Source organism: Mustela erminea, chromosome 1, assembly GCF_009829155.1.
Source record: "Mustela erminea isolate mMusErm1 chromosome 1, mMusErm1.Pri, whole genome shotgun sequence".
Taxonomy (NCBI): Eukaryota; Metazoa; Chordata; class Mammalia; order Carnivora; family Mustelidae; genus Mustela; species Mustela erminea.
The window spans coordinates 134592884-134619241 of NC_045614.1; the positions used below are offsets into that span (position 1 = coordinate 134592884).

Below are 26358 nucleotides of genomic sequence, written 5' to 3' on the forward strand. Positions count from 1 at the left end.
ACGACCAGAAGAACCCATACAGCAACACCCAGCTCGTACGCCTAAAAGCCTCACCGCTTCTTTCAGTTAGTGACGACTGTGGGTAGGACAGACTCTCTCTGAATTCTCCAGACCAAAGAAGAGCTTCGAGATGAATCCCGAAAGCAAGCAACTTCCTGGGACTCCTGTTCTTACACCAAACCATTGTAACCTGACGTTTCCACCCCCTCCTTCACTCTCTATCGATTCTAAGAAGAACGCACATTTCTTCTGAGATACGAAACTTCCCGAAGTTTCTTCTGTCCTTAGCAGCTCTTTGCGCACTCTAACAAGTAAATCCCTCCAGGACTGCCCGGAGGCCGAGCACTTACGCCGCTAGTAAACAAGGCAAAATCCTTGCCGGAGGTCCGTCACTAAGTTGCCCAACCTCGGCCCGCTGCAAATGGAAAACGCCTACCGTCCTCGGAACGCAAGGTGATGGCGAGGAGCAACAGGACGCGCCCAGAGGAGTGCGCACGGCCGCGGGCCGAGCAGGGCAGCGCTCGCCGGGGCTCGGGGCCCGCGCCTGCGTGCGAGCGAGCGAGGGGGCTCCGGGCCTCCGCGCGTGGTCTGCGCGCGCCCGGCCGTGCGTGCGGCTGCGGGAGGCTGCGTGTGCGCGCGGGACGGCAGCATCGGCCGCCAGCCAGCGGGTGTGGGAGCAGGCTTCGCGCGGTGCGCGGGAGGTGAGTGTGAGGCGGGGTCGCTGGGGGCGATCCGAAAGCCCTGGAGACCCTAGGCTGGGTGGCGGGCTTGGTCCTGGGACTCGCTTCTCCCGGACGGCACTGCGGAGGCGGCGAAGCCAGGGGGCGGTCAGGGCGGTGCCGCCCACTCCGGCCCTTTCCCACAGCGCCGCCGGGGTGGCGCCGGAGCAGCCGCGCCCGGGGGCTCCGGCCTCTGCGACGAACAGCTGCCGGATCCCGGTGAGCCGGGAAGAAGGAGCTCGGCGGGGCCCTGGCGACATTGAGGGAGCAGGGACGCGTGGCGGGCCCTGGCCGCGGCTGCAAGGAACACACTGTCCTGCCGGCTCTGCCTTAGGGCGCAGCCCCCGGATCCCCGTCGCCCTAGGCCGCTCCGGCGACAAACTCAGGGAGCAGCCCGGGGCGCGTTGGCCGGGGCTGCCGGGGAAAGGAAGGGGACAGTGTCTCAGTTTTGGTGGATTTCCCAGCAGGCCCGGGGCGAACGCATTCCTAAGGCGTTGGGGAAGGGCCTGGGAGTAGGATTGTGGGAGGGTTCCTCTTCATCGGGAGGGGTTGTAAGGAATATGGACCCAAGGAGGAGATTGGGCGGATTGGGCAGAGAAAAAAGGAAACCCCAAGGAACTAGGGCTATCCAGAGGCGATCTTAAAGCTTACAGGCATTTTCAATGGAGCCTCACTTTTCCAAGCAATAAGGAATGATGCCAGTAGTAAGCAACGCCTTGCATTCCGTATTTCCTTCTCTTCCACTCCTCCCTGTTGGACTAGGAGGGAGAGATGCAAGGCAGAAATGGGGTTTTTGTCCTCTGTATTTTGCACATAGTACCAGTGTTTAGGATGGGCTGCTTTGTCAGGAAAAGCTGGTACCAAGGAACAGATTACCAAACGGTATCTTTTTTTCTGTTGTCAGAGGAAAGGAAGATTTGAGTTTGCAGTCTTCAGCTGAGAATAAGTTTGTGTTTTAGCTTTCCCCAGGTGTCTTGGAGGGATGGAGGGAGCTGATTTTGTGCTCTCAGAATGTGTTGATGCCTGATGAAAGCGCATCTGAACTTGTATCAGTCTAAAGAAGGGAGCTATTTATTAAGAGAAGAGTCTAAAACATTTTTTTCTTCTAGACTAGAAGGTTCATTCGAATGAATGGTCATTGGGTAATTCTAGCCATGAAAATAAAGCATGTTACCAAAACAGTGGTCAAATTTTAATTCCAGAGTGGGTGCATGAGGTGATTTGAGAGCAAGAAGGAAGAAGAGAGGACCAAAGCTTTTCCAAAAATGAAGAGAATGCTGATGTATGATACTTTGCTCCTGTAGCAGCTTGCTAGGTATAGAACATTGATTTTAGATGTCATATTGCTCGATGGTGTTGAGTTATGACTTAGATGTATTCTTTTTCTGTTCTTTTGCTCAGTAGTTCACAGCAAATCTTTTAATTAAGCATGGGATATGGAAAACAGCAGAAAAACTTCTTCTAGTGCTTCAGTCTCATCTGAAATTCTGTAGGTAAGTTCATCTTATTTTAATTTAGAAATTATCCTAACTGGTTAAAACTGTGAGTCTCCTTTACAAGATTTTAAGGATCATTTACACAGCTACAAGTTCTGTTGTATATTCTAGTATATCTTTTTTCCCTGGAGGATTTGAGGAGTTGTAAGAGTTAAGCGTTACTAAATCCCCCTGGATGATACATGTATTTCTAAAAATTGGGTTATTATTAAAATATTGGGGTAACTCAGGAAAAGTTAACAATGTAAACTTAATTTGGTGGCCATATTCAACTTAAACTCCACTCTCTTTATTTCTAAGAAAATACTCTAGTGGATACTGTTTCCTCTGTTCTTATCCCTTGAAATGATTTGCCTTCTCTCTCTGCCCAGTCCAGAGCTCTGTTCTTTACACCATCGGGTGATACAGGTAGAATCCCCATTAAGCGCCTTTATCCCATTCACAACAATATAACGTCGAGGCCAAATACACTTTCTTCTTGCAGCTCTAACAGCTACCATTGCTCCTTCGTGCTCACTATGTGGTAACCACACTGTACAACTTCCTGAACAAGGTCAAATGTGGTGGGTCAAATAGCATGCTCTTAAATGGCCTTGCACATCAGATGCATTCAAAAGTTGCAGTTCATTTGACAGAATGTCTTTTGCAAATATCTCTTTTGGGACTGTGAACAATGGTTTTATTTCAGTAAAAAATCACCTATTATTAATATTGATTTGCTTTTGGCACCAGAGCTCTTGGTGCATTGTGAATTATATGTGAGGAGAAGGAGAAGGTATGTGCAGGAAGAATAGCGGTTTGTAGGAGGCTTGTCTAGATGAGGGAAGTTGAAGCCACAGAACATCCCCAGGGTGAGGCCCTGAGACACTGCAGAATGGAAGATTTGGCCAGGAAGATGACTTCTAACCCCTGCAACTCTGAGAAATCAGGGAGTAAAACCAGAAAGCTAGGGTAGAGTATGAACTTTTCATTCTATGTGTTTCTGACCCTGAATTATGAAGCCAGGCCTTTTGTTGTCCCTTTAGAGCATCCATAGGTAGCCTAGGGTAATACTCATCAGCCCTGTCTGCCCTTCTGGAACCATTTTATGTGGGAACATGTTACCATTACTAGGATCTGCTCTTCAGTGATAAGGAAACACAGAGAAGAAAGATCTTAGGAAATTGAGATTTTCTTTCCCCCCCCGCTTTTTTTTTGTAAGCTCCATGCCCAGTATAGGGCTTGAACTCACAACTCTGAGATCAAGAGTCACATGCTCTACTGACTGAACCAGCCAGGCACCCCCAGGAAATTGAGCTTTTCTTGATGTTCTAAGGTATGCTATTTCATGGGCCTAGAACCTGCGACCAACGACCTGTTTAGTGAATAAAGGTTTTTGGAGCACAGCCACACATATTTGTTTAATATTGTCTACGGCTCCATTTTTGCTACAAAGGCAGAATCAGGTGGCTGGGATAGAGACTGTATGGCCCGCAAAGGAAATGTTTGCTATCTGCCCTTTTATTTAAAAAAAATTTTTTTGCAACTCCTGGGATAGAGCACAGAATTCTGCTAAATCCCAAGCTGTGTGTTTTGAACAGGCTTTTTAAAGTTAGCATAAAGAAGCAGTGTGTTTGGCTCCTATTTTGGTAACAGACTTTGTTTTCAAGGATGGGGATACCCCCAAGAGAAAAAACTCTTACCAACTCTTTTCTCTTGATTAAATAGGTTCTGTAATTTTTCTTTTTATCAAGCGTCTGCACATTCTGAAAGTGCAAAGATGGCTCTGGGCATGGACCCTGAGCATGCATTTAGAGACAGTTGAGCTGGGAGGTCTCGTCCCATCTTCTCCAGGTGGGCTTTACCCATCATGTTCAGTCTGAACCTTGAGGAGTCCTCAGCCTTCCTCCATGCTCTGCATGGTATCAACAACTCAAGGGCAAGGCAGGGATCTTTTTCCCCATTGCTGTCCCAGCCGCTAACACAGGCCTAGCCTGTGTTAGAAATGAAGAAATGAATGAAATACGCTTAGATAACTGAGGGAAAGGTAGTTGGTGACTTAGCCTGACAGACAAGGTTACGATGACAAAGATACATAATATTTCTAGCCTGGACAACAGTGAGAAGAAATATTAACTAGAGCAGCTTCCGCTGTCCTTTTCCTCCAATGAGTAAAGCTGTTTATAACAAAACAGAGACAGACTTGAAAAGTCAGTTTTCCTGCTGTTCTGTCTGATTTGTATGATCTTTGCTCCGCTCCCATTTTCCTAGCTTCTCTCCAGACCCAGTCATCTTGTTGCCTCTTCCCATGAACACATGGCTGTTCTGTCATGTGGCTCTTTCAGATTGCTCGCCTCTGAGGGCAGAAGTACATCCACTTTTGCTCTGTTTGGGTGTTTTGGTCAGTACCATATTCTCACAGTCCAACATGAGCCCAAGAAGTGTATGTTGAACACATGACTGGCTGTGGAAAACACATTGGCCATGGGGGATCAACCAGTTTTGAAACCAGCGAGGTGCCATTGTTGGGCTCACTTGTCCACTTCCTTCAGAAAGACCATTCAGTGCCCTGTCCTCTTCAGAGAAACTTGATTCTCGTGAATGATCTAAAGCTCCCTTGATCTTCAGGTGGAGGAACCTTTTGAATATGGAGATGAGTCAGTCAGACAAGTACTCTGAATCTCTGCAGGCTCCTGACAGGTCGCTGCTTTTGTGTCTGAGTGTTTGCTAATGTTTACCGAAGCTCAGCAATTTATTCAGTGTTATTTGGAATATAAACTCATTAGCATTATTCTTTTCAGCAGTTCCTCCTTTTCTGAAACGTGTACTTGAAAGGAACACTCGTTGGATATTGTCTGGATGAGAATTCGAAAGAGCATGATCTGCTTGGAAATTGAAGAGTGTTTGCGCAAAGGATTCCCCTCCCCGCCCTTTTAAGTTTCTGGGTTAGTTTTGAAGCTCTTCATCCCTGAGGAAGATCAGAAGTGCTACACTGTGTGGAAGAAAGCATGAAGATGCCAGGCCAGTGAGATTAACACAAATTAGGAAAGATGCCTAGTGGTGCTGTGGTTGGGGAGTCCACTCAGAATGAGGACTGCGGGATTCCCAGCTGCGCTTGCTGGCTGTGAGAGCCTGACTCTTGATCAGGTCTCCACATCTCAGTCTCCTCAATGGGAACAAAGATGCTATGGTCGTAGTGCCTACCTCCTAGATTGTTTTAATCAACAAATAGTGGAAGTATGGGAAGTACTTACCACAGTGCCAGGACCAAGCGGAGGCTTTTGCTAAATTTATGGAGAGAGGGGAATGTGAAGAAATTGGATAAAAGTAGAAAGCAAGTTTGTTTTGTTTTGTTTTTTTTCAATTAACTTTGTTTGCCCTGACAGAGTAAAGCATATTTCGTTTTTAAGTTATTAAATTTAAGTTATTAAATTCGGCAAGTATAGCGGTTGCAGTTCATCCATTCAGTCAATAAAATTTGATTCTCTATTATATGTCCAGCTGTGCTTCAAAGTCAGAGGGAGGAATGTAAGCTTTATCAAATATGCCCAGTCCTTAAAATAGATTGATGCCACTTGAATATTTCACGCCTCAGTTTGAAAAGGTTAATGTATTTTATAGTTCTCCGCCAGTTGCCAGAAATACCTATTGTAGGGCTATTGACAGTTCAAATCGTTCCCAGTTATGGGAGGATCATGGGGCAAGAGGAAGATCATGAAAAAGGGGAGCTTGTGTGGAAGAGGAGCCGAAAAAGTTCGCAGTTGGCATGTGAACCTCTGCTGGTAGTTCCTATGTTCAGGGTAGCAAAACGTTGGGAACTTTAAGATGCTAGAAGAAACATCATCTTTGGATTTTAAAAGGAACCTTTTTTTTTTTTTTAAATATTTTATTTATTTATTTGACAGAGACACAGCAAGAGAGGGAACAGAAGCAGAGGGAAGCAGGAGCAGGCTTCCTCCCGAGCAGGGAGCCCAGTATGGGGCTCGATTCCAGGACCCTGGGATCAGGACCTGAGCCGAAGGCAGACACTTAATGACTGAGCTACCCAGGCACCCCTAAAAGGAAGCTTATTGGGGTGCCTGGCTGGCTCAGTCGGTAGGTAGAGCACGTGACTCTTGATCACAGGGTCACAAGTTCAAGCCCTACATTGGGTGGGGAACTTACAGTGGGAAAAAAAAGAAAGCTTACTGATTTGGAGAGGGAATGTGGATAAACTAGGATTTATTCGCATGTCTACATGTGCTGTAGACCATATGGTGTCCTATAAGAGACATTGGGAGCTAGCTGTAGGGTCTGTAAATGGAACAAATATAAGCAAATAAGAGTAGGTTAGAGGATCATGTAGTGGACTTCAGTAATAATAGCAGTACCATCTACGCAGTTCTTACTGTGTGCCAGCCCCATCCTAAGTGTTTCTGATTCACTGAGTTTCGCTGCATTCAGATGGGGTTGGGCCTGAGGCTCTGCATTTCTAGCAAGCTCCTAGATGGTGCACAGGCACTGTGCTTGGAATAGTTAGGTCTAGAGCAGCACATTGGAATGATCTGGAAAACTTTAGAGGTACTGCCATCTGAGCCTCACTGTCCTCTGCAACTCTCATTTAGTTAGTCCCAGGTACAGCCCGACTTCCAGGGGTTTGGTTCCAAGTTCTCCAGGAGATTATAATACACAGCCAAGTTTAAGAACCATTGGGTTCAGAAAAGGAAGAGAGAGGTAGTGGTCAGGCATCACTGATTCTGTTTGTTTCTAATATAATCAGAGGAGGTCAGAATGGTGGAATTTTACTTTGCTTTGTTTATGAATTAATATGTTCGCTTGGAGAGGGAGCTAGTAGGGGAATTTTCTTCATGATGTGTATTGATACATGGTTCTCCCTCTATAAAAAATAGGACATGACTGTGTCTACTAAACTCACTTCCACTGGGCCTTGTTGGGGCTATTAGGATTTCTGCTCTTTGCACTACTGTTCTTTATGTGGAATAAGAGTCATAGTTTACAACTGGCAGTAATTTTATAATTATCCTTAATGATAGCACATGTTTTCTCCTTGGATGACCCCTAAAGCTCATATGCCCAGGCTTTGAATTTTATTGAAATGCAGTTTTTGGTGGGTTTTTTTGTTTGTTTTTGGTTTTTCATGTCTGGACCTTTTAAAATGAACATGATCAGAATTAGAGGAAGGCTTTGTATCATGAGAGGGCTGAAGAAAAGTAAGCATAATCTAACAGATTCAGGAGTTTGCTTTTGGATTCGGTTTATTCTTGGGGATCTTTTCTTAATATATTGAATGGATAAAAGCACATTATCGGACCATTTGCACAGCATTCAGATATCCATCTAGCACCTACTGTGAGCTAGGCTCCAGGCATGTGGGGAGAACAAGACGGGCAAGGCCTTTTCCCTCACAAACCTCAGATTCTTGGGAAGGGAACAGATAATAGAAAAACAGACAGAAAATCTGGCTGGGTTAATTGCCCAGAGGGGAATAATGAAGGGTGTGATAGAAAGTATGGGTGGGGGTTAACTTGGGATAAGGGGTCAGGGAGGGAGTCTCCTAAGTGACATTTTGCTGGGATCTGAAGCAGAAGGAGCCAACCTTTTGACAAACTGCTTTTGAGTTAGAGGGACAAGCAAGTGCAGACTTCCCAAGGTGGGAAAGTTTGACTTAGGGTTCAGAAAGGAAGCCGTTACAGCTGAAATAGGGATCGGAAGAGGCATGGCAGCAGATGAAATGGGGGGGGGGGGTTGTGTATTCCTAAGAGACAGACAGGATAGAGATCTTCTTCAGAAAGTGTTAACATCGTTACCCTTAAGCTTTCATTGCCTGTGCTTTGTTTTTGCCTTCACAGTTCTCTAATGAACATATATCATACTTGCAGTTAGAAGAGTTTAAATGTTTTTTAAAATAATTGAATTTGCTTCCCCTTTGCAGAAAATAAGCACCATTTTTGTATCCCAGGAAAGAATTTGAGGTTATTTTGGCTTAAATAACTGTACCATTGAATGATTCTTCTGTTTCTCTGGAGTCCTTGCATTTGGACTGATCCCTCCAACCACCCTCTCAGTCCCCTAATTTTCGAGCGTCCAGCATATATATATATATATATTTTTTGATTTTTTCTTTATTTATCTGACAGAGATCACAAGTAGGCAGAGAGGCAGGCAGAGAGAGGAGGAGGAAGCAGGCTCCCTGCAGCGCAGAGAGCCCGATGTGGGGCTCGATCCCAGGACCCTGGGATCATGACCTGAGCCGAAGGCAGAGGCCTAACCCACTGAGCCACCCAGGTGCCCCCAGCATATATATTTTAAAGATTTATTTATTTGGGGGTGAAAGGGGGCAGAGGGAGAGGGAGAATCTCAAGCAGACGGTCTGCTGAGCACAGAGTCCAATGCTGGGCTCCATCTCACCGCTCTGCTATTATAATCTGAGGCGAAATCAAGAGTCAGATGTTTTAACTGACTGAGCCCCCAGGTGCCCTATTGTTCCCAGCATATATCTGAAGTAAAATAAGGAAGTCTATATCTGCATAAATTATTAGTTATCATTTTTTAAAGATTTTATTTATTTGAGGTAGAGCCAGAGAGAGACGACGAGTGGGCAGGGGATAGAGGGAGAGGTAGAAGCAGTCTCCCCGATGAGCAGGGAGGTGATGTGGGGCTCGATCCCAGGACTCTGGGATCTGCCTGAGCCGAAGGCAGACACTTAACTGACTGAGCCACGCGGGCACTCCATTATTAGTTATTATGTTTGTGTTGCTAACAACCCATATTTCAAGTTTGAGAGGGAGAATTTTGAGTCTTTCTATATAAAGACGATAAGGTTGCGATGCTCCTTTACTGTTTCAAGGTTCAGTGGTCACGAGAATTAAAACCACTCAGAGCAACTCTGGTCAGTGGGCGTGCGGCGGATTGCCTGGGATAGGGAGAGTAGCGCCAAGAACATGAAATTTGGAGTCTTGTTTGATTTTGTCTCTACCACTTAAGAGCCTTTGACTTTGGGCAAGTTACTGGCTCTCCCTGAGCCTTAGTTTCCTCACCTCTTCAGTGCAAACAGTAAAGATTTCAAAAGTGCCTGCCTTTATTCGTGGGCTGTCTTGAAGGTTGCATGAGTTATTGCTTGGTAGCAGTTCCCAGTGCTCTCAGCACAGCTGGACATCTAGGGCCAGAAAGTCATGTAGGCGCCTGCCAACACTGATGGTGCACAGTAACCAAATAAACAGAATGACTGATTGGATTGCCAGGCTGTTTTAACTTTATTTTTTTTTTCATATAACATTCCCCCTGCAAAAAAAATGTACAGATGAAGAAATGAAATATCACAGTGAACACACCTGTAGGCACCATCTAGGTCAAGAAATAGAACGTGCCCAGCCCCCCGGAAAGTCCCCCTCAGGCCCTACCATTTGCATTTCCTAATTATCTCCAGGGTTTACCAGTGTCCTTGATATCATTTCTTAACACCATAGATTACTTTTGCCTGCTTTTCCACTTTGTGTAAATAGAATCATAGTGTCTACTCTTTATGTGTCTGGCTTCTTTAGCTCAACATTGTGTTTGAGAGACTCTCTAGAATGTCACGTGAGGTTGCAGTTTGTTCACTTCCATTTTGTATAAGGCGCTGTTATAGAAATTTGTTTCTCCCTTGTACCATGATTGTTTCCAGGTTGGGGTTATCATGGATAGTGTGCTGTTACGAACTTTTCTGAACATGTTTTGGTATTCCTATTTACATATTGTTGAGTGTTCCCCCAGGACTGGGAGCAGCTACATCACAGGGTACATGTTTACTCAGCTTTAGTGACTAACACTAGAAAGTTTGCCCCAAAAAATGAACCAGTTTTTAAACTCCAAACTAGTGCTTAATTTTTTTTAATTCGCCAAAATTAGTTTACCAATACAGTGACTACATGATAATCTAGGACAGGATTTTCCAAAGTGTAGAGTTCAGTCCTTGCTAGAGGCACTGAAAATTAAAATAGGTTCTTCAGATAAATTTGAGAAACGTGGCATAATACAGTCTCTTCTCAGAGAAGGTACACTAGCATATTAAAAACTGAAATACTAATTTAAGTTTATTTGAATGACTTCGTTTTTTTTTTTTTTTTTTTTTGGTCCATGGAGCCCTTTTGAGGACTCTGTCACACTTGTGGGCAAGACAGATGCAGCCCTCTTTGGCTCCTAGAAAGTTCTAATGTTAATAACCGAGATGCAGATTTATTCTCTGAGGGTGAAGGTTTCATTTGATGGCTAAAGCATTGAAAGCAGCTAACCTGTTTTGTCTCTGGAGGTTTTCCAGGCTTTTCTATTATTTGAGATGTTTCTTCAGCTGTTGTGGATCAACCACTCAATCGACAAGAGATTTCTGGTGGCCTGCTGTGCATCAGCATAATGCTAGGCTTGTGGGAGGAGAGAAGATTTTTTGTTTAAATTATTTAGAATCTAGTTAGTGCATGTACACTTAGTTAATATAATCACAAGTTCATCTTTTATAAAATGGAAATTATTTTAAAATCATAAATGTAATTTCTTCACAGTGATATTGATATATGACATTATTACTTAAGAAGTTGATCATAAAATAATGGTATATTTTCTTGTTGGGCCTTTTCATATTTTTCTCTTCATCGATATTTTAGAGTCTATTTGTCCCTCTCCTGGGACATGCGATTCAGAGCAGTGTCAGGGTGCACAAAGCTCAGCCTTCCTAAGGAGGCTTGTGCTAGGAGAACAGCTGCCCTGTGCTCCCACTGTCAGAGTGTGAGCCAATCCCAAGTCTCAGGGCAGGCCACTTTGACTCCTGTGTCATCATAGTGGGTCCACATTTATCCACACACCTGAGTGTCACTTTAACTTCAAGAACTACCAAGTATACTGACTGAATAGCCCGTGTTCTCCCACAGAAACCTCACAGTAACTGAATTGGTATTGTGGCACTTGGTTTGTAGCTGAAAAAAGACACTTTTGAGAAATTAAGTCATGTCCCCAAAGTCACACAGCCATTAAGTGTTACTGAGTAAGCTGAGATTTAGGTGAGCCATTTAACTCTGATGTCCAAGCATTTTTATCATGCTTTTTTCCTGTTTTGATAAATTTTAAATATAAGGAAAACTAAAATAGAAAAGAATGCCTATATTTCCATTACCTTAAACTAACAAATGCTAATACTTGGTAGTGTTTGTGGCTAGCCTTCTCTTTGCCCTTTTCACCACATGCCCCTTTCTTTCTTCCCCAGCGACACCCACACTGCTGAGTGCGGGAGGTATTCCTGCAGTTTCTTTAAAAAATAATTTTGTGTGGGGGCTCCTGGGTGGCACACTTGGTTGAGTGGCTGAGTGGCTCAGGTCATGATCTCAGGAGCCCTGCATCAGGCTCCCCACTCAGCAGGTAGTCTGCTTCTCCCTCCTCCTATCTCTCCCTCCCCCTGCTGACTCCGGCTGTCCCTCTGTCTCTCTCAAATACAAATAAAATCTTTGGAGAGAAGAAAAATTTTTTGTGCATAGTTGCTTCTGAAAACCCAGTTTCTTGGGTGCTGTTTAGAAGTACTTGTATAAATGGTATTACATATGTATTCAATTTTTCAACTTGTATATTTTACTCAACATTTTATTTTTTAATACTATCCAAATTGATACTCTGTGCATAAATCCAGTTCATTTTTTTTAACTGTCTTATAGACAGTACCAGGTTTTATTGATTTATTATCTGATGGATAGACATTTAAATTGCCTCAGATTATCTGTTTTCATAGCCCCATTGTGAGCATGATTGCACATATCTCCATGTGTCTACACATGTAAAAGTTTTTCTAGGATGTAGTCCCAGAAAAAGAAAGTCTGATTTTCAGTTTACTAGATGTAGCCGTATCGCTTACCTACCAAAGGGGCGGTGATGTTGTACTTCGACCCACTGTGTGTGACACTGTGTGTGACAGGCATTTACTCCAATACCTGATTAATAATAAATTTTTTGATATTTCCTGATGGGTTAAAAATTTGGTATCTGACTTCAATTTGCATATCCCTGATCACTAGTGAGACTGACCCTCTTTTCATGTTTATTAGCTTCTCTGATTTCCTCTTCTGTGAACTTCTTATTCACAGGTCACCTGTTTGCCTTTTTTTTTTTACTTTTTAAAATTCTCATATCCACCTGAATTTTATTTTTGAAAATAAATATGAATATGTTTTATTTTGGCCACATTTATTCCGAACCATTTACTAAATCTTTTCTGCATGGGTTTGTGTTGTAGCCTCTACCATTTTTCAGGTCCCAGTATATGTGCGGATCTGCTTCAGGTCTTGGCGCTCTGCAGCTGTTTAATCTGTTCGTCTGTGCCTCTGTTTTAATTACTGTAGCTCTTTTATAGACTTTGATAACACCCAGCCCACCCCCTGCTTCATGCTTTGTGTTCAGATTTGTATTGGTTATTCTTAGATCATTAAGTTCCTTTCATAATCCTGTGAATTTATTGATTAATTTAGGGAGGTAGAATCTTTACTTTTGACTTCTCTTACCCCTGAATATGTGTCTTTCATTTATTTTTTTATTCTTCAGAAAATATTTTTACCTTTCCACATCAGGGTCCTGCACGTTTTTTGGTTAGTTTTATTTAACACTAACCAATCTAAAAACACTGTGTTTTTCCTTAGATTTTTGGTTTTTTTTAGTGTTTTGGATATATGTGTGACCTCATACCCAACATCTTGGTAAACAAGTATCTGTTGTCTTTTTCTCTTTGAGTTTTCTATGTAGATGATTACATTATATGAAAATAATGGCACGTTTTCTTCCCTTCCTTAACAGTTTTTACATCTTATTTCCTCTTCTTGCTTGTGGCAGTAACACTCTAGAAGAGCAGTGAGTAGTAGAGGCAACAGTGGGCATCCTTGTCTTTTTTCTGGCTTTAATAGAAATAATTTAGAAAGTTTCACAATTAGGATTGCTACAGTTTCTCTAACAGATTAGATATTTCCCTTCTCTTCCTAATGTTTGTTTTTTAAAGTAATCTTCCTTTTTGGCTTTTTTGTTTTTCTTTGTTTTCTGCTTTGTCTTTATTATTCCTTCTGTTTTCTTGTTTCTGTAGTAACACTGGAATTATTTTTTTAGCTTCTTGAGCTAAGTACTCAACTCATTTATTTTCAGTCTTTTTTTTTTAAGATTTTATTTATTTATTTGACAGAGGGAGATCACAAGTAGATAGAGAGGCAGGCGGGGGGCTGGGGGTCGTGGGAAGCAGGCCCCCCTCCCCCAGCAGAGAGCCTGATGCGGGGCTCCATCCCAGGATGCTGGGATCATGACCCGAGCCGAAAGCAGAGGCTTTAACCCAATGAGCCACCCAGTGCCCCTATTTTCAGTCTTTTTAAAAAAATTTATTATTCATTATACATGAGAGTCTGCATATTGTGTTTATTCTGTTTATGTGACATATTCTGGTTTGGCAAAGCTATAGGGATGAAAAACAGTGTCAGTGGTTGCCTGGAGGTTCAGGGAAGGATTGATTAAGGGACATTAGGACAATTTTTGTTGTGATGGAATTGACTCATATCTTGACTGTACTGGTGGTTACATGTACAGAACAGTAAAATAAAAAGGGTAAATTTTATTGTATGTAAATTGTATACCAGTTTGGAAAAATCCAGAGGACACAAAAAATATATGTAAGATAATTCTACTTTTAAGAATGTGTATTGTTTTAAAAGGTTATGAGTTTTCTGTAAGGACTGCTTTAGTTATATCCAGTGTATTTTTATATGTAACACTTTAAAATGGGGAGGGAAATTTTTTATTTTTATTTTTTAGATTTTTATTTATTTATTTATTTTTTATTTTTTATTTTTTTTAAAGATTTTATTTATTTATTTGACAGAGAGAAATCACAAGTAGATGGAGAGACAGGCAGAGAGAGAGAGAGGGAAGCAGGCTCTCTGCCGAGCAGAGAGCCCGATGCGGGACCCGATCCCAGGACCCTGAGATCATGACCTGAGCTGAAGGCAGCGGCTTAAACCACTGAGCCACCCAGGCGCCCCTAGATTTTTATTTATTTTTGACATAGACACAGTGAAAGAGGGAATACAAGCAGGGGGAGTGGGAGAAAGAGAAGCAGGCTTCCCACTGAGCAAAGCCTGATGTGAGGCTTGATCCCAGGACACTGGGATCATGACCTGAGCCGAAGGCAGATGATCAACGACTGAACCACCCAGGTGCCCTTATTTTCACTGTTTTGAATTTTAATGTATTCAGGTGTTTTAAGAATCAAATTAATGTAAAAGCTATATAACTTACAAAGTAATATTACCAAGTAACATGAGAAAGGGATACTCTCAGGGAGCCTGGGTGGCTCAGTCAGTTAAGCATCTGCTTTTGGCTCAGGTCATGAGCCCAGGGTCCTGTGATGAAGCCCTCCATTGGCCTCCTTGCTTAGTGGGGAGTATGCTTCTTCCTCTCTGTCCGCCTCTTCTACCCCTCCCCCTGCTTGTGTGTGCTCTCTCTTATTCTCTCACTCACTCTATTTCAAATAAATAAGATTATTTTATAAGATTTTATTTATTCATTGGACAGAGATCACAAGTAGGTGGAGAGACAGGCAGAGAGAGAGGAGGAAGCAGGCTCCCCACCGAGCAGAGAGCCAGATGGGATCCTGACCTTGGGATCCTGACCCAAGCTGCAGGCAGAGGCTTTAACCCACTGAGCCACCCAGGCACCCCTGTAGCTGAATAGTATTCTAAGGTGTAGATATACCACATTTATTTACCCAGGAACATTTTCTTTTGTAGCCTGTTAACATATCGTACCTGAACAGATTAATAATTCTCCTGGCATCACCCAATACTTAGGTTGTATTCAGATTTCTACAGGATCCAGTCCAGGACCATACATTGCAATGTATGTGCCCTTAAATCTTTTTTAATCTACAGCTGTCTCTTTTTTCGTGGTACTGACTAGCTAAAGACACCATGCTAGCTGACAATCCCAGCTCTTGGATTTCTTTGAATGTTGCCTTTGGTGTTTCTTAGCTTGTTCTTCTATTGTCTGTATTTTTTGTACATTTTGGTTAGACTCCAGTTAACATTTTTGGCTAGGATTCATCAGAAATAATATTGTTATTTCGCACTGTTTCTCATTAGGAGATAAATAGTATGTACTAGTTCCACCATTTATAATGCTAACATTGATTATTAGCACTCTGACTCTTCCAATGTAAGGTTTATATTGCTGCTGTCCTTATGAGTAAAAGGTTATCTTTGTGGTGTTACTTTGGTACCATATAGATGTCTAATTCCTTATTAATCTTCCTTTGATGTTGAAAACACTGATTAATAATCATTGCCTGAATCAGTAATTTCATGAGAAGTTGTAAAATGATAGTTTTCTTATTCTGTCATTCTACCTACTTTTACAATTGGCATTTTTCTATAGGAGTTTTTCCTCTTCAGTTGAAGCTATTTTTCTCCCTCAAACTATAGATCATTCTTTAAAGCAGGAAAAAAACAATGCTTGTTTTCTTTCTCACATTTTGCCCCAAACCAATAGTTTTTCAATTAAGGAGCTGATGTAATAGTGCCTCACTGAAATGTAGTAAATTGATCTTACTCAGTTGCACATATTGTATACTTTCCAATATGGTATTCTCTTTAACTTTATGGATTAAACAGAAATTTATAAGGACATTGAGTTTCCAAAGAAGTTTTTTTTGTTTATGTGTTTTTTAAGTTATGTTTTTGTTATATTGTGGTCAAATAATGTGGCCTCTGTTAAATTGAGGTTAGTTTTTGTTTTTGTTTTTGTTTTTGTTTTCTTTAAGTAATCTCTACACCCAGTGTGGGTCTTAAATTCCCAACCCTGAGATCAAGAGTTGCATGCTCTATCAATGAGCTAGCCAGGCGCTCCTGTTAAATTGAGTTTTAAAAAAATTATTGAAATGGCTTATAAAACCTAAAATGATTAATTTTTTAATAAATGTGTCATGTGATTTTGAAAGGTGTATTACTATTCTATTAAACCAAATTTGTTAATACTATTTGAAACATGCCTATCCTTATTTTTGGCCTGCCGATATATTAGTTATTTAGAGGGATTTGTTAAAAACCTCCCATTAGGATTATAGATTTTTCCATTTGTACTCATACATTTCAGAGTTTGCTTTATATATTTTTGAGGCTATGTTTTTATGTTTATATAGCTTCATGATTGTTAAATTATTTTCTTAGATGGCTCCTTTTATTAGTAGCAAAATCTTGTTGTCCCTTTTAAATACTGTTCATTTAAAATATGTGACATTAGTATTTAATTGCAGCAGGCTTCTGATTGGCATTTTCCTGATATGTTTTCTTATTTACTAATATTAAAACTTTTGTGTTGTTTTGTTTTAGGCATGTGTCTTATAAGCAGTATAATGGCAGAATTTTAAGCCAGTTTGAGAATCTCTCGTCTTTTAGTAGGTGAGTTTATATTTACTCTGACAGTACGTTTATGTTTACTTCTTTTTTATCTTTTAAAATTTTTTGTTTTACTCTTTTAAGAGTGGGAGTGGGGTGGGGACAGAGGGAGAGGGAGAGAGACTCTCAAGCAGGCTCCATGCCCAGGACAGAGCCTGACATAGGGCTCAATATCACGACCCTGAAATAATGAACTGAGTTGAAAGCAAGAGTCAGAGGCTCAACCAACTAAGCTAGCCAGAGGCTTCCATTTATATTTACTTCCAATATCTTTTGTATTTTCTATTTGCTATGCATTTTCTCTGCTTTTTTTTTTCTCTTATCCTACCCTCTACTGATCTGATAGCTTGCTTTATTTCTTAATCGGTATGGAAGATATATAGTCCATAACTATTAATTCAGTGCTCCTTCTAAAGGTTAATGTACATTCTTAAATGAATTTTTTGCACAGTCTTAAAGTTTATTACTCTCTCCTTGTTCCTCCTCAATTAGATAAGAATATTAACATGTTTTAATTTTGTGAAAATGTTTTTACAGCAACCATGTCATTTTTACATGGTATTTTACTTTCACTTTTTCACATTAAAAAAGTTGGTTTTGTTCTTTTTCTTCTCCCTCTCTTTCTGTTTTACTCTTTGTCTCTAAATTTTACTATCTTTTTTACTTTTTTAATTTTTACTATTTTTTATTATCTCTTTGCTTCCACTTGTTTCTTTCATGTCATTCCTTCCTCCTGAGTTCATTTTTCTACATACTGAAATATATTCCTTTGGTGCTTTTCAGCTAGTTTATGGACTTTATAAGTCCACGTCAACTTGAAAGTGTCTTTATTTCATCTTCAATTCACTTGAAATCTCTAAAATTCATCTATAAAATAGGTACAGTAAAACCAACTAGCCCACCATATAGAGATATTGGAGGGAAGCTAATATTTGTTGTGAACACTTCATAAATTTTTGTATTTATCTGTGTGTGTGTATATACATGTAGGTAAAATACTATTATTATTAGCTGATGTAAATCCTGTTAAATTTATATTAGAATTACTGTATTTTGAGTGGATTTTAAAAATAATTCCTTGCTATGTTAAGATAATATTCACTAAAATCAGAGAGAATTATACCTTATAGAAATATCATGAATTGTACATGGTCACACTCTGGGAGAAGAACTAGGATAAGATGAAACTCACAATCCTGACTGCTAGGTTATACTACTGCTCAGTGGAACGTATGCAAACATAAAATTAAATTTTTGGCTTTGTTTTTATGTATTTACAAAGGTAATACATGAATAGCATGGAATATCCAAATGATATAAAAAGAAAAACAAAAGAAAGAAGAAATTCTTCCAGAAATCCCACAGAATAGAAATATTGACATACTGGTACATATCCTTCTAGAAATCTTGCTCAGCATATGTGACTCTATGGGTTTATAATTATCTTTTCATTTTTCAAAAGGACTCATAGCACATAAGCAGTTTTACAACTGCATTTTTCATTTGGTAACATATCAGGGGAATATAGGTAAGTTTCATTGTATATAATGAATAAATATATGCTCTTGTATGGATGTACCCTAATTTGTTTAACCAGTTCTCTATTGGGAGGCATTTAAATCCTTTTTTTTTTTTCATATTTTAAATGACACACACAGTTGCCTGCTTATTTCTTTAGGATAAATTGCCAGCCGTGGTATTGCTTGGTCAAAGGGTATGCAGGTTTAAAAGTTTGATACTTGTTTTCAAATTTCCCTCCAGAGCGCTCAAGAATGCCTTTTCCCCTCACACATACTGAGTATTGTCATGGTTTTTTCCTTGAATTTGCTGGTTTGGGGGGGGGGGGTTGTTTGTTTTTTTAAAGATTTTATTTATTTGACAGACAGAGATCACAAGCAGGCAGAGAGAGAGGAGGAAGCAGGCTCCCCGCTGAGCAGAGAGCCTGATTTGGGGCTTGGGAGCCAAAGGCAGAGGCTTTAACCCACTGAGCCACCCAGGTGCCCCTGCTGGTTTGTGGTTTTTGTCAATATTTCTGCTTACTTGTGAGTTTAAGTATCGTTTCTTACTTTATTGATGATTTGTAGTTCTCTTGAGAATTTCTCTTTTGGCCATTAATTCTCTTATAATATTTGTCTTGTTCTTAATTTGGGGGTCTTACAAATCTTTGTCCTAAAACTTCAGGTGTTTTTTTCCCAGTTTGTTTTTTATCTTTCAACCTTGTGTTTTTCATTGTTGTTTATTTTTTCAGTTTTCTGTTTTATTTTTTTGCTTTTCAATCTCGTGCAAGAAATTTTTGAAATTGTATTATTTCTTACAGTTGAGTAATTAAAAGGTCTTCCCCACTTCAAAACTATTAAAATATTTATCCATATTTTCTTTTAGTACTTTGAAAGGTGCATTTTTCTCTTACTTGAGTCTTTAATCCATTGGGAACATTTTTTTATGTCAGTGCCTCCCTGTTTTTCATGTCTTGCTCTGGTTTCCAAACTTGACTAGTAAAAACCAAAACAGGAACGTACTGAATCATGGCGGCAAGCGAGATTTGCCTCACTGTTTCTTCTTCTCAGTTTATCAATGTGCCTGGGGTATTTGTGAATAGAGATGGAGGTTCAAAGGGGAAGGGTTGGTTGGGAAGTAGTAGTCGGCAGTCCCACGCCAGGATTGCCTGCTGTGAATGCATGTGTGGAACAGAAGATGAAAGAGAGGACACCAGCACAGTGTCTCTTAGAAGTTTTGTGTTTCACTTATTTTAGTGACCCCTGCGTTCTTATTCAGGAAAGTGAAACTGTGGTAGGGTGACCGAAGACACCTGGTGACGTGAGAACTTAGATGTATGTTTTAAGCCGTGAATACCAAGTGCTCTTTTTCCATGATGAAGCCATGAATTCTCTGAATTCTGTACACTAGAACTTTTTAGTTCTAGTGTACAGAACTAACTGTACTAGTGTATATTTGTTGTACATGTCAGGTGTAGTTGTACGCCTCACTCCAACAATCAGCCATAATGAAGCCATAAACTTCAGACTAAAAGAAGGAAAGTGTCCTGTGTGAGGAGTGGCATTTACAGTTGCATTGAGGCAATGAAGGCCCCGTTACTTTTCAATAATGCAAAGAACTCAAAACGGCAAATCTTATTACAGAAGTTATGTTATGTGCGTTCTGTAAACCATGGTTTCCAAGAGTGAAAATGTGCCTGTGGTTCTGAGGTTTACTGCTTGTGGGCCCACAAAGAAAATAAAGCAGCAGCAATTGCACTACTGGGTATTTACCCTAAAGATACAAACGTAGTGATCCAAAGGGGCACGTGCACCCGAATGTTTATAGCAGCAATGTCCACAATAGCCAAACTATGGAAAGAACCTAGATGTCCATCAACAGATGAATGGATCAAGAAGATGTGGTATATATACACAATGGAATACTATGCAGCCATCAAAAGAAATGAAATCTTGCCATTTGCGACAACATGGATGGAACTAGAGCGTATCATGCTTAGCGAAGTAAGTCAAGCAGAGAAAGACAACTATCATATGATCTCCCTGATATGAGGAAGTGGTGATGCAACATGGGGGCTTAAGTGGGTAGGAGAAGAATCAATGAAACAAGATGGGACTGGGAGGGAGACAAACCATAAATGACTCTTAATCTCACAAAACAAACTGAGGGTTGCTGGGGGGAGGGGGGATGGGAGAACGGGGGTGGGGTTATGGACATTGGGGAGGGTATGTGCTTTGGTGAGTGCTGATTCACAGACCTGTACCCCTGGGGATAAAAATATATGTTTATAAAAAATAAAAAATTAAAAAGGAAAAAATATATAAAAAAAACTTTTTTTTTTTTATAAAAAACTTTTTATTTCAGTGTCTGTTTCTAGTTCTCAGAAAGAGACTGGAGGAGGTGGACTTGCTTTTTTCCCCTCTTTGACCTCTGATTCCTTGACCCATAAGTAAATGCTGTAAGTTTCTTCTCTATCTTGTAGAAATTTCAAGCATTATTTGTGACTGCTGCATACTACCGACTGTTCAGTTGGTGAAATTGAAGGTCTTTCATGCAGAAGAAATAAATCAAGATGGCAAGAAATAGAAATATATTTATGGCTATGAAACCCATTTTTCTTTAAATAGTAAGAATTCAGAAAGATTATTATTTTTTTAGGATAACTCCTTTGACAATAAAAATCAATTTCGAGAACACAGATGGGAAAGAATAGTTGCCCAGGGAGGAACACAGCTGGTGATGACAGAATCTGTTTACTGAACACTTAATGGCCAGCTACATGTTTTGTTTTGTTTTGTACACGTCATTCCCCATTTACACTGTCCTGACATCTTCAGTGCAGAGATGCAGAAACTGGGGCTCTGAAAGATAACCTACCTGCTCACCCTGTTTGTTGAAGGTCAGAGCTGGGGTGTGGACCGTGGTCTGTGCCTTTAGAACCACCTGTCTAAAGTCTGTCTGGCCGGTCCTGGAAAGACCTTTCCCCTTTTCTGGGCTGGAGAGTTCTTCTTCTTATCTTTGCTGCTGCTTTATTTTCTTTGTGGGCCCACAAGCAGTAAACCTCAGAACCACAGGCACATTTTCACTCTTGGAAACCATGGTTTACAGAACGCACATAACATAACTTCTGTAATAAGATTTGCCGTTTTGAGTTCTTTGCATTATTGAAAAGTAACGGGGCCTTCATTGCCTCAATGCAACTGTAAATGCCACTCCTCACACAGGACACTTTCCTTCTTTTAGTCTGAAGTTTATGTCTTCATTATGGCTGATTGTTGGAGTGAGGCGTAAAACTACACCTGACATGTACAACAAATGTACAGGCTATCGTTGGCCAAGGTGTAAATTGAGCATCCTCAGGTTGTGCAGTGTCTAGTAGCCCAATGAGGAGAAAATGTAAGAGGAGGTTAATTACTTCTGTAATCCTTCCTGTGGGTCACTTCTGTTTCACATTTTTCCAGGAGCTGGCTGTGCAATGCTAGTAAGGGGGGGGGAGGTTGGAGTGGGATTGACAGACTTACCTTTTATCCTTATTACAGCTAGAAAGAGCATAACAGTCAAGTCTGTGTTCCTTGCACTCCTGCTGTATGTCTCTCTCTGTCTTGCACTTTGATGATTATGAGAAAAACTTTGCCACCCAAGGTCATAGACTATAAATGGAGATGGAAGACACGTGTACATGAAACTGGAGAGTTTGCCAGAACATTCCATTGTATTGTGTGACTTTAAGTACAGAAAGCACTAGAGAAAGGAAATATTACTGTGACCAGAACTAGTCAGAGCAGGTACGATATGGCCAGAGAGGACAAGGAGTCTTGAGATCCTGCCATCTTCATAGTATTAAAAGGCAGAAGAGCTGTGTGTCCAGAGACCTAAGACTGACCCAAAGTAGAACCCTTGGGAGGCCAGCCTTCCCATATGATGACATTAATGTGCAGCCCACTAACAATTCTGGCTCCCCAGAACACTACCCCCAGATGATTGTGGGTGAAGAGATACCATCAGAGCCTCTCAGCCTGCCCCCCATTTTGTTGATCTGTCTCTTCTTCTGATATCCCTTAGTGTTTGATATAAACAGTCTGCCATGTTTCCCTGTTGCCTTGGATTTGTCTTCTTCTCCTGTCTCCTTCCTTTCGTCTTTCTAGTGCATGATGTAGTCTGTGAATGGGGAAGATCGAAGAAACACTTAGTGTATGTTTGTCTTTAGACCATGGTACCAGGAAAGCCCTGCAGGATCCTGAATTTCAAACCAGCCACATCCTTGGGTTCTAGCACAGAGCTGAGGCCACACTGTCACTGCGGGCTGTGTGCTCTGTGTCCCTTACCTCTGTTCTCATCTCAGCTGGGGTCTGTGTAAAAAGCACATGTTCTTGGAGATTCCATCCCATGATTCCGATCTGGCACAGGGGGGAACAATCAGTACTGGGGACCCGCCTTTAATTTAAGCATTTGCTATCCAGGTAGAGCACTGAGTTCAGCCGACATGGTAAAAGGGGTGTGCTGGGATGTGTTTGGGCAAGTAAAAGCTCTGTCACAGTCTTGAGCATTTAAAAACTCTGGAAACGGTTATCCTGTTTGTATCTAGAAGATTTGCCTCTCAGGTGAAGAGTCTCTGCTTTCCTCCCATCTCACGTGAATAATTGTAGCTACTGGGTTTTCCTTATTCCATGTTTGCTAGAATCCACCTCAGATCACACAGCTGAGAAAGGCCCTTGGTTTATTGGGACATGTTGCTGGTAACATCTCCTTGTGTTAATTTCTTTATGTCTTTTCCATACCAGTGAAGAAAAAAATCCAGCTTTTGTCTTGGGGTTTTTTTTGTTTTGTTTTGTTTCATTGCAGGTTTATTTTTTAACACCAGTTACTCATCTCTCAATGTCCCTCTGGACATCCAGGACAAAATTGTATTTCACCAGTTATTTAAATCAAACAAAAAGTATTATTTTTCCCACAGTCATGAAGGATATGTTTTTAACCTTGATCTTGATGTAAAAAAGCTAAAATGCACTCTTGGTTGTTGGTATCCATTTGCTTCTAGTTAAATGAAATTAAGTAGGCTTGGATCAGGATTCTTGGTTTTGCTTGGGAACTTCTAACTAATCAGGTCTTTGATAATCTTCCAGAACCTGAGGCTCGTGTGCTTCTGAGCTGCTGTGGATGGCCCTGGCTCTCTTGACCACCCTTCCAAGTAGGATGTCACTGAGATCCCTCAAATGGAGCCTCCTGCTGTTGTCACTGCTGAGTTTCCTTGTGATGTGGTACCTCAGCCTGCCCCACTACAACGTGATAGAACGTGTAAACTGGATGTACTTCTACGAGTATGAGCCCATTTACAGACAAGACTTTCGCTTCACTCTTCGAGAGCATTCAAACTGCTCTCACCAAAACCCATTTCTTGTCATCCTGGTGACCTCACACCCTTCAGATGTGAAAGCCAGACAGGCCATTAGAGTTACTTGGGGTGAAAAAAAGTCTTGGTGGGGATATGAGGTTCTTACCTTTTTCTTACTAGGCCAGCAGGCCGAAAAGGAAGACAAAATGTTAGCATTATCCTTAGAGGATGAACACCTTCTTTACGGTGACATAATACGACAGGATTTTTTAGACACCTATAATAATCTGACCTTGAAAACAATTATGGCATTCAGGTGGGTAACTGAATTTTGCCCCAATGCCAAGTACATCATGAAGACAGACACTGATGTTTTCATCAATACTGGCAATTTAGTGAAGTACCTTTTAAATGTAAACCACTCAGAGAAGTTTTTCACAGGTTATCCTCTAATTGACAACTATTCCTATAGAGGATTTTACCAGAAAGCCCATATTTCATACCAGGAGTATCCCTTCAAGGTGTTTCCTCCCTACTGCAGTGGGTTGGGTTATATAATGTCCAGAGATTTGGTGCCCAAAATCTATGAAATGATGAGTCACGTAAAACCCATCAAGTTTGAAGATGTTTATGTTGGGATCTGTTTGAATTTATTGAAAGTGGACATCCATATTCCAGAAGACACAAACCTTTTCTTTTTATATAGGATCCATTTGGATGTCTGTCAACTCAGACGTGTGATTGCAGCTCATGGCTTTTCTTCCAAGGAAATTATCACATTTTGGCAGGTTATGCTGAGGAATACCACATGCCATTATTAATTTGACAAAAGCCTAGAGAAAGTCAGGGTACCCTGTGGAAAGTATTAAAATTACTTTAAAGTCTCCAGTGGAAAACTCATGGGAAGGTCACTGTGTTGATTTACACTGAACCGAGACTCATGAAGTGCCCGTGGACTGGGGACTGGAGGGTTACACTTGATTTATTTAGATGAAAAAATCAAGTCAGGCCCTTTAAAGGTGATAATAAGAGGAATTAAACATCTCATAAAGGAATTGGAGATTTTTGTTAATAAAACTAATAGGACCAAACTATTTGAACATGTCATTCTAGAAACTAGAACTTGTTAAAAGGGTTTCATTGAATTATAAGCTCATTAGCCCATAACAACAAAGCAATGTGGAGTCCTATTTGTTGAACAGTCTAGTCAGATAAAGGTTTTGTGTATATCTTACATGGATTACCAGTTTTTAAAAATACATAGTTCTGTGTAAAAAACTAAAGTTAACGCTGAGAAAAATTTTATCCGTTTTGGTCATTCAGAAGGTACGTCAAGATGTTACAGCATTTCAAGGTTATGAATTACTGTTTAATACTACTTAGGACTTTCTGGTGTTTAAATGTTATGGTTGTTTCAATACTGTATAAAGAGAATAGTGAATCACCCTTCACATTGTAACTTTTTTCTGGTTACTTCACTGATGAGTTTATTATTTGATAGCTCCATTAATGTAAAGTCATTGGTTGTTATTGCATATCGGTAATCTCTTAGACTTTGATAAATATTTTACTGTGGTAATGTAGAGAAGAATTAAAACAAGAAGGTCTGAATTATTGTCTTGTTTTTAAAAAATATAACTCCCAATGTTTTTATGTCACTATATCTGTCTCATTTTTCCACTTGAAAATTGGGAATAATATAGAATGCCAGGCAGCATGTTTCCTTTTGGAAAGGACTCTAAAGACAAAAAAGAAAAGAGAGATCCCAACGGCTGGTATATTATGAGTGTTGTTATTAATCTGATCCATGTGTGTGCTCATTAACAATCAATTTGAGAATAAAGAGGGAAAAAACATGCTGCTGTTGTTACTAGTTTCACATCCAGAGGAAAGCCTTCATATGTGGTCAAAAATCATAACGGAATTCCATGTCATGTGGAAGCACATTTCTTCATAGCAGTGGTGATGGAGGTCACCTCTCACCTACCAGTGGGTCAAAGAAGACTCTTTGCTCCATATTCTTGGGGTTGGGCCATTTCCCATTGTGGCTGATATGGGACAAGTGATTCCTTTTTCCTGGATGACAGGTAGGCAAAAGATCAAATCCATTGGCAGAAAATATAAACTTAAAAATATGTAGTTAGCTCTAGTAATACTCAGTATTTATAATTCTGTAAGAAATGCTTGATTTCAATCAGACTTATTTTATTTTTCTAAAGATACATTTATTTGAGAGAGAGAAATAGTCAGGGGAGGGGCAGAGGCAAGGGAGAGAGAATCTTAAGCATAGACTCCCCGCTGAGCTCAGAGCCTGACTCGGGGCTTGATCTCACCACCTTGAGATCATGACCTGAACTGGAGTCAAGAGTTGGATGCACAACTGATTGAGCCACCCAGGTGCCCCCAATTAGAACTATTTTAATGTGTGATTCTTTAATTCTTTAATGTGTGATTCTCTATAAGACGGTTATTTCCCTTATCCTGGTCTCAGACCCGATAATCACTTATCATAAAATCAATTAAGTGAAATAGTCTATGGAATCAAGCTAGGCCGTTGCTAATCCCTATTCATATAGGAGTCACTTTCTTTAAGACAGATGGTGGTTATTTTTATGGTATGATTAGAATGGTTTTGTAGAAGCTTATATTGATATTGGAGAACTAAGTCAAAGAAATTCTTAAGAGAGAACATTTAAAACAAAAAATTCTCTTTAAAACAAAAATCACAACTAAAATTTGAATAATTGCTAAATTTCAGATGTTTGTTTCTTTTCAACTAGAAATTGGTGCCTAAAAGATCTCTAAGAAGTTAAATGATTATGAAAAATAAGAAGCTGGGTCATTATGTTTTTAATTTTTAACTATGTGTTTCTTAATAGTCTAAACTTCCAGTAGTAAAT

General features: G+C 40.4%; 1 protein-coding gene across 16 annotated transcripts; it reads left to right on the plus strand.

The window, feature by feature from the left end:
* Nucleotides 1–588: 588 nt before the first annotated feature.
* On the plus strand, nt 589–25314 carry B3GALNT1 (beta-1,3-N-acetylgalactosaminyltransferase 1 (globoside blood group)). Of its 16 annotated transcripts, none has more exons than XM_032342264.1 (6): nt 620–701; nt 1922–2034; nt 2121–2212; nt 4996–5139; nt 16564–16632; nt 23250–25314. In XM_032342264.1, exon 6 carries the CDS (start codon nt 23284–23286, stop codon nt 24277–24279), a length of 996 nt encoding a protein of 331 aa, XP_032198155.1. In that variant the 5' UTR covers nt 620–701; nt 1922–2034; nt 2121–2212; nt 4996–5139; nt 16564–16632; nt 23250–23283; the 3' UTR covers nt 24280–25314. The 16 variants fall into 16 exon arrangements, with proteins under 16 accessions (XP_032198217.1, XP_032198250.1, XP_032198259.1 ...); XM_032342255.1 differs by lacking the exon at nt 620–701 and adding an exon at nt 849–938; XM_032342280.1 differs by lacking the exon at nt 620–701 and adding an exon at nt 849–938 and having other exon boundaries at nt 4999–5139.
* Nucleotides 25315–26358: the final 1044 nt, after the last annotated feature.